The sequence below is a fragment of the Corvus brachyrhynchos genome, unplaced genomic scaffold (assembly GCF_000691975.1).
Source record: "Corvus brachyrhynchos isolate BGI_N302 unplaced genomic scaffold, ASM69197v1 scaffold56, whole genome shotgun sequence".
Taxonomy (NCBI): Eukaryota; Metazoa; Chordata; class Aves; order Passeriformes; family Corvidae; genus Corvus; species Corvus brachyrhynchos.
In genome coordinates this window covers 6,669,025-6,678,210 of record NW_008238664.1, presented here as the reverse complement: position 1 = coordinate 6,678,210, position 9,186 = coordinate 6,669,025, and the positions used below count along the sequence as shown (strand labels likewise).

At 37.4% G+C, this 9,186-nt stretch overlaps 1 protein-coding gene across 1 annotated transcript in view; it reads left to right on the top strand.

Moving 5' to 3' along the window:
• Positions 1 to 3,827: 3,827 nt before the first annotated feature.
• UBN2 (ubinuclein 2) overlaps positions 3,828 to 9,186 on the top strand; it is a 46,363-nt gene continuing 41,004 nt past the window's right edge. Inside the window, 1 exon segment of the mRNA XM_017737877.1 lies at positions 3,828 to 3,971. Within this exon segment, the coding sequence (XP_017593366.1) occupies positions 3,828 to 3,971 (144 nt within the window).

Below are 9,186 nucleotides of genomic sequence, written 5' to 3'. Positions count from 1 at the left end.
GGGGAAGGGGAGGCTTCCCACTTGTCCCTGAGCTGGCCAAGAGCTCCTGGCCTTTGCTGCGGGCTGAGGCGGAGGAGCGCCACTGTCTTGTGTCCCGCTTACCCCGGCTCACCTCCCTGCCGCTCCCCTTCCCTGCTCGGGGAGCTGTGTGTTGCATCCTCCCTGCCTGGGAGCTCTTCACCGGCAGCTGGACGAAACTCTGACCATGCCGGTCTGTATTCCGGGTTGTCCCTAGGCTGTGTGCAAGTAAATAAAGAAAGCCCGGCTCTGCTACAAGCCTTGAGAAGCAGTCAAGTGAGCATTAGCAGACTTGCAGAGGAGTTTTTCTAGTCTTGGAGGGGACAGGGATAAATGAGAGTTAATGTTGAACCGGTAACCACACCTGTATGTGTTGAGAACTTAATTCAAGAAAAAAAACCAAAGCGCTCTTCCTTTCCCTGTTCCTCACAAGCAGAAAATGTTTGGTACTTGAACTACTTTGTTTTTAAGGACAAAGCTCCTGCAGACAACTTTAGGAAGTAAGCAGCATTAGCCAATTAACAGGGCCCACTGTTCCAACTGGGAAGGAGAGACGCATGTCCTTAAGCTGGTTACACCTGAGCTGCTCATTCTTAGTTGAGGACACCAGTGAAGTTGTACTTGATTTAAATAGTTGTGGCTTCTCTTAATTCCAGTACACAATTCTAGAGAAAGCTTGTCTCTTACGGGAAAAGGCAGAGGGCAAGTAAGTAACTACTACTAAGAAAGTTGTGGTAGATCTAGTGATAAAAGCAAGTATCAAATACCAGTATTGATACTGCCATGGGATTTTTACATCCAGCACAAACTCGAATATGGTTGAAACTTTTCGTATGAACCAAAGTGTTTCTAGGCAATGACGATGCTGTAACCATACTTAGCGGACTGCTCACTTTTTCTCCAGCAGGAGGGATGTACACACTGGATTGTGTTCAAATGTGGAAGACAGAAAAATCAGTAACTGATTTTAATCCCTCTGAGATCTTGTTATGCAAGTTAAAAGGTTCCTTCTGTTCATCCTGTCCTACAGCTTTGTTGTGGGCAAACAGTGCCAGTTATGACTCCTCAGAATTAGTGTAGCATAATCATGGTGCTCTCTGAAGTGAAATCTTTCTGAGCAGTTCTATGAAGGTGAAGATTGTGTTAGTGTTTAGAAGTGGTTCAGTACTTGGAGGCTGACTTTTCCCTTTGGCAGTTCCTAGTTCCATATCTGCCTTTTATTCTGTAAGTTGCCAGTATCTTAATCACATAATCAGGGAGAAATGGCTCTTTCTGATGTAGTTCTGATGCAAATTCCATGTTTCCTGCGGGCGGGAGAGCATTGATTTAGGGGATTTTGGTACAATTGGGATCAGAGACTGCTTCTAAGGTAGAGACAGTGATAGAAATGCTTTATAAGAAACTTTGTATATTTTTCAGCTCTGTAGAGTCCAAATGAAAATGAATGAATCATAATGGCCCTTCTGTTACTGGGCTGTGGAATAATCAGCTGATTTACTATGTAAAACAGTGTCATAAATTATGTTCCTTCTAAAGTGATTCTGGACTTTTAATTCGTGTTTAAAACCTGATGTATTCTTGGCTGTCAGTTTCATTTCTTGCTTGCTATATGGTAGAAGTTGGAAAAGCTACTCTAATATTAGGGAAGATTTAAAATTTTGAGATTTGCTTTTTCAAAGTAGGTAGTAACTAATTGGCAGTTAATGTTGTAGTTTTCAGGGGAGTATTAGATTTCAAAATTTGTTGTTTTAGTAATGTTTCAATTTAAAACTAACAGTTCAGATACTTCATTTTTATTATGCAAACTTTCTGTAGGGTGACGATTGATTTGGTTTTCTGGAAGCTGTTGTTGATTCCTCCCTTATAAGAAGCTGCTCAACTTTTTTATGACATTTCCCATTAAAGTTTAACATTACAAAATCAGGAGCTTGCCTTTCTATCTTGTAGTATTCTTGCAACTGTAGCAACCAAAGGACGGCAGGTCTGGGAAGGCAAGGACTGGTGCACAGGAATGTCTTTAAATATGGCTTTAATCGGCCATGATAATAATAGTTATATAATAACGAAATGATAGAGAATCCCAAAACTGACTTGGCAGTGCAACTTATCTCCTTTTTTTATTCCAAATTTGGGTTCCTATGCTGAATCAGAAGATAGTAGAAATGTTTATTTTAAAAACTTGTGCTGTCCTTGTCCTTTAATAGGGTTGTTTGTAGAGTTAGTTCATCTTTTGGGAGGAATTATGTAAAGTTTTGGATGTGAGTAATAAGTTAGTGTGGTTGAAGGGTTTATTTGCCTCTTAAATGCTGGTGGAAGTGAAAGTGCGCTCCCATTTCTTTTTGGGGTAATTGAGGCTTGGTGCATAAAGCCCAAGTCAAAGTGGATGAGCCAGAAGCTCAAGTTGGCTTCTGTTGAACAGGCTCTAAAGGTGCTGAGGTAGTAATGTCTTAGTCTGAGAGTCATCCATCCCTTAGAAATAGTCAAAACTAAAATTTGCTTGAATTTGAGTTTTCAGTAGTGCTTAACTAATCAAATGGATAGTCAGCTGCAGCTTTGAGTGTTTGATGGAGAGAGGCAAGTTAACACTTAAGTACTAAGTTTTGCTTTATCTTTAGGCTCAATCTTTTCTCACTTCACAGTTAGAAAAGAGCCACATATGCCTAGCAGAAGATGAGGAATAGCTTTTCCCAGCTAAAAATAGAGAAAATGGTGTTTCATTAATTGAGCAGTATTTTATATTTAGTTGTGTCCGCAGGAAATATGTACATGGCTTTAATTTATGTTTCAGGAGTTACTATAGCCTCTATTAATTTTTTCTCTAAATACTCAGTCTGGAAAATGTATTATAATTATGTGGTGTTTGCAGTTTTGCTTAGCTTACCTTCCTCATTACATTGGTCTTGATACTACTGAGCTAGTTTGGTCACCAGTTAGTCAATATACTGGCTTTTCATACTATGGAGGAAGGATCTTGCTTTTCTGAACTTAGCGGGTTTTGTTCTTCATAACTGTTCATTTATTCATTGGTGAATAGTCCACATGCAGTAAAATTAGTTGCCATCCATAGAGTTCTGCAGAATGGAATTCCATTCCACTCTATTTTAGCAACCTGGTACCTTCCTCCTTCCAGCAATTACTGTATTTATGTGAACTCCGATTTGAAGGAGGCAGCCCTGTTTTTCCGCTATCACTTATTAAAACAACCAAAAGCACTGTGTATACCCTGTTCATTGACTTTGTCTCGGTGAAAGCCTCTTTCGAAAAAAATAAAACAAAAAATTGGGGGAGGAATACTCCCTACTTATTTGTATAACTGGAATATTAAATCTCTCTTGTGACTAACATAGTTATGATCACTGAAATTAACTCTTGCACTGTAATTTTTTTTCTTTAGATAAAACAATTACATTAATAATGGTTATAATTTACTGAGCTTTTTAGTTTTCTGGCTGCTTCCCTCCTGGTTAGCACACTAGGTGCATCTTGTCTGTTGTATCTAGAAGAATCATAACACCTGTTAGAGGGACCGGTGGAAGGAGAGGTAAAAGAAGTTGTGATTAGAGAGAGTTCTTTCTAACCTCAAATGGCCATAATTCTCTCTTACGCTTACACTTTTAGTTGAGGTTGTAGTGGAATGCTTTGGAAAATACAAATCTGAGTATTTCTCTTAACTCTTCTGGTTTTATTCTCATCAGAAGAAAAGTAGCTAGATGATAATTCAATGATCAAAGTACTTTTTAGAGATTAAGCATAAATTCTGACTACTTAGTCATCAGAGTATTCTTTTTTGACATTTAATAGGCTTTGAGATGCACTCTGTGTTTCTTATGGAATGAATGTGTAACTTTTGCATTTTTCAGAAGAAATCAGTTCATTTAGAGGATCCATTTAATGATGAACAACGTGAGCGACATGAAGTAGAAATGCTTGCCAAGAAGTTCGAGGCAAAATACGTGAGTTACTGCACTTTGCTAAAATATACAAATATTTAAGAGTGATAACAGACAATGCTGGGGTTTTTTTCCTGAATAAGGCTGCTAATGTAGTGTCATATGATTTCTGTACATTTCAGAGATGACTGTCTCACTGTATTTCATTTAAGTACCTTGAAGCTGCCACAAGCTTATCCCACAAGTCTGCTAAATAGATTTGTCTATAGATGTTATAGCTTGTGAAGCTATTCTTGGAAAAGCTTCCTATATAAATACAACTTGGTAATAGGAGCGGGTCAATATTCATGCTCTATGCTGCGCTGGAGGAAAGAATTTTTATGTAATGCTGTTGTGCACTATTGAACAGCTCTTCTCTTTGGGCTAAGTACTGATGAGTCTTGATGAATTCCTGACTAGTTTGGAATGCTTCCATAGGAAGTTATTTGTTAAATAGTAAGTCATTGCTCGATGAATGTCTTGTAGCTGCCAGCTGCCTAAAGGTATCTACTGGCTCCTGAAAATGTAGTGTGAGTGACTTGAACAACACTGGCTAGTAACATTAAGAGGCTTTCACTAGAAAATGAAGGTAGAAATCAGAAAATGTTAACAAAAACCACACCCAAACAGGTCTTTAAGAATTCGTATGGGTAGGGTTGGGTGATTAAGTCTGAGCTGGCAATCAGAGCTCATCATCATGCTGGGGCATGTTGATATTCTGGATTACTAATAGAATGCCTCAAGAATAAAGAAGGGAAACAAGAGCAGTCATTTGTATCTTTTGCTATTAGTGTACATATTAAAATCTTTTATGTCTGATTTATTTGGATTTTTTTTCTGGCAAAGGCAGATTTTTCTAAGTGCCCAGTCTATACATTCTGCAGAAGTAATTACTATTTCAAGGCATGTTAGCTGTGATACATAACAAAATTAATCCTTAAACTGAAAAGAATCATTCTCCAATACGAATTGAGAAGGCTGTTCCAAAATGCTGTTTGCCTTTAATTTCAATGATAAATAATTTTTTGAATGTGAGAGAAAACTGTTTCTACTGTACTTTTTTAGAAAACTCATTTCCACTGCACAGGTTAAGGATTTTATGTCTGAAACAAGTTGCTTAACTACAGTAGGTGAAAGTCAATGTTAGCATGTAAAGCAATATATGTAGGAGGGAGTGGTAGTGGAAGTAATCTAATTTTACATATATGTTTGTGTACATCAAAGCTGAACATGTACTTTTATGGACAAAATATGTTATTAGACTTAAGAAAACCTAAGAGTTCAATGTTCAGTAGTCACAGAAAGAGGCAAATGGATGCCCTTAACCATTAGAAAGCAGTAGGTAACAAAAAGTTACAATTTTCAACAGTTTAAATTCATGGTGCACTTGCATCTTCATTACAACTTGCACTTCTGATTCCTTCTCTTTCATTCTCTGACTTGCCTTTCATCCCTTCCATCCCCATGAAAGGGAATGTCTTCTATATAAAGAACCACATACTAGGTTAGAGTCACTAAGCATGAAGGGTGGAGGGATTTAGATTCCTTGTGTTAGATACTCCCTGTCCCTTCTCTTCCAATATAAGAGCCATCAGCCTCTACTTGCCATCCATGCTCAGAGAAATTGCATCTTTGTACACTGACTCAGTACAATTGCTCATGTTCTGACAGCATCCAGCCATCTTCTGCCTCTTGTGGTGAGACATTCACTCCTTAGCTTTAACTGGAGTAGGGATCCCATGTAGTAGATAGATACTCATTCTCAAGTGAGCTAGTGGCTGCAGGATAATCTTGTTAGCTGGAGCTACATCGTAACACTCCTTAACAGTGCTTTAGTGTCAAAGTAATCGCTGGTTGTATGAGGAAAAAAATAGAGAGGTTTTTTCAGGTTTGCAGGAAGTACTATATCCTCCTCTAACTAATTAGGTATTACTTACCTAAGATACCTGTTTTAAAATGTAGTCAAACAATGTTTTTAATCATAACGTGTGGCAGTACTTCTGGAAAACGCACAAAGAACAGTCTGCCCTGAAGACTTTTTACTTCTTTTCAGATAAATTCCTGTACTCATAACCAAATTACTACACTATTTGATGTATTTTGCTAAGAAAAGCCTATGAATCAGTGCATTTTTGTAAAACACGGTGCATAATGTACCATTTGTTTACTTGATTATTCAGAACTTTCCTGTAATTGCTGCACATACTGAACACCAGCATAAAAAATCTGCTCTGAAGGCTTCCCATTTTCATTGCTTTGATTGCTCTTATTCTCTAGATAAAATCACTGTTGTGAGCACATGATACTGAACCTTGGACAATATTGTACATACGTAAGAATTTATCTTGGATCAAAATGAAGATTCATCTAAGGGATGGTAGCATAGTCTCTGCCACTAGTGGAATCTCGAAAGTGTACTAGAGCAAGAGTGCATTGACATTACTTCACTGTGCCTGTCTGGCAGTCTGTGTTGTGTCCTCATTTTTCTCAAGGCCAAAGGTTACATGTTCAGTCTTTTATCACTTTCTGCCAGAAATCTACCAGATCATTACTGGATTTCTGTGTTCCACAGCACCAGAGTACCATGATGACTGTCATACAAGCCCACACTTTGTGTTAAAGCCTGATGAGTTCACCTAGTGCTCCACTGTTTCTGTATTGTAAGAAAAAGAGAAATACTTCCAGTTCTTCTGCACATTGCATGTGATTTTCGTGTTATCATCTAAATCCAGCCCTTCTGTTCTCCAGGTGTAGTGTCTTAACATTATTATTGTATGGAAGTGGTATTTTTTACATTTAAACATCCTTGTTGATTTACTATTCCCTTTTTTGTTCTAATTTCCTTTTTTAAATTAAAGGATATTAATGGTATGATGCCCTGATTTGTCAGTGTTATAGTGATGACTTCTGGTTTGAGTCTCTGTTCCTTTTTTTTAAGTAAGTTCCAACTCGTACTTTTTGGACCATTCTTGATTAAGCAAATGTCAGAACTGTATGGTTTGTTTGGTTTTTTTTTTTTTTTTGCTTAGGTTGTACTTACTTTGTGTGGATTACCTTGCTTTATTGATACTGAACTCAACTGCCTATTCATCATACTAAATTCAGAGCAACTGTGAGGTCTTTCAGTGATTCTTCAGTTGTCTTTTTCCTTTACTCTCCTCAGTAAATTGTCATCTTAGACCCCTTCCCTTCCCCAACTCTTTACCTGCTCTGTTAGTTCTAAAGGTGAATGAATGCATACACCATAGTCATTTTACTGATCACTTTCTTTGCCAAAATGAGATACCTATTCTTACCCTTTCTTTCCTAGTTGTAGATCAGACATCAGTTTAAGTGGACCTTCCTTATCTCATGACAGTTTCTTGTCTCTAAGGATCTTTGGACCTTTTTTCAAGTAGTTGAAATAGTTTTTTCTACCAACATTCCTTCCTGCTTTGTATATTCTTGTGGCTGCTGGTTCTGTTGTTTATAGCTTTCATTAACTTACCCAGTATAAAGACCTGGTTTACTGGTTTATAGATTCTGCTGTGGCCCTTCTAAGATCCTTCAGGTATTGGCATTGTATTTGCCACCCACCTTCTAGTCCTGTTGAGCAAAGGTTGTTTAAACCCAAGGTTACATGGTGCAGTTAATATCTTGAAGTCATCTTTGGATTTTTAAATACTTGCATGAGTGGTATTTGCAGCTTCAGGAACTAGACACCTTAATTTGCTCTAGTACTGTGACTACTTATGTTCTGGGACAAAAAGGGTGGAGGAAAGCTGCAGTGGTGTAAGTTCCCTGAAGTGCTGCATGGTGGATACTGACACAGATAATCCCTTCATTCTTCTGCCATAGTTTTGCATCCTTAACATCTTGATCATATGAACTCTCAACACAGTTCCTTAAGCATAATGGGTTAGAGCCAGGTCTGAAGGAAAATCTCTTAATTATACACACAGTGGTTCAGATATTTTCATGTGTCTGAATAAGGTACTATTTTAAGACTGCTTTTGTTCATTCAGCCATTATAAGGCTTTTTTGTTGTTGTTACTACTTTTGTTCTGTATCTGGTTTTCTGACTATCAGGCAGTTAGAATATATTGGAAATGTAAAATTTTTTTTACTGCCCTTGTGTTATACTGAAATCATAGAATCATAGGATAACCATTGATGCAAAAAGATTTTAGACTAGTAAACAATGATGTTGATGGTTACTAGCAAGATATGTAGTACAGAGATGGATTGCATTACACATTAGTGACATCAGTACAGGTGAAGTATGGTTTATGAAGTACTCTTAGCCTGCTGGCACCTAAGTCAGAATCATGAATTATATATAAGCTTTTGCACTGGAGTTTAATCAGAATTTTAAAGTGCTGCCTTTTTCTAACTTTTTTTCTTCTCTCATCCATCTCATGCAAACTTTTTTTTTTTTAAAAGTACGGCATATTTTGGAAATGTGCAGTCATTCAGATGTTTTTCCAGATGAGTGACTGTAGGAGATGATAGGACTGATAGGAATACTTAGCTTGGAGTGTAGCTTGGAAATGTGAATTAAAAACAGAACTCACTTTTGAGGTTTTTCTCCTAGGACTATTGCATTTGTTTATTTAAGTATATGTGAGAGATTCTTGTTTGCAAGAGCAGGCGCTTTACTTTGTTACAAACTTGCATTCTCTCAAAATGTTGATAAAATAGAGGTGCTCAGATGCTTACACCTCTCATAAAAGAGCAAGAGTGAAACCACCTTTGAACAGCATCTGCATTCTCATAATAAGTGCACTGTGATATTTGGATGTCACAGCTAGAAAGACTCACTTGCTCTAAGAATGCTCAGAGCTGTAGGGTGCAGGCAGAGAAGTTTGCAGACAGGAGCAAGTCTTGAATTCATGGAAGTTGCCATTTTAATGAGGGCAGTGCTTTTTTGGGAATTTTATCTTTTAAGACTTTTATTGATGATTTTGACAATATATGTGAGCTAGAAAACTAGGCCTTAGATATTAAGAAGATTTTTGTGTAACTTTTAAGTTTAGATTTCCTGATTATTTGAGCTGGCTGTGAGTCTTTACGTGACTTAACAATGAAATTTCCACATGAAAAAAATACTTACAGATTAAAATCAATTTTACTGTCTCCTGGAGATAAGTGAACCCATCCATAGTTTGTGATGCAGCTTCTGGCTTTAATAATCAAGTAACATTTTGTGTTTTAAAACTCAACTTTTTATGTGCTATAGAGAATTAACCCGTCTTGTGTA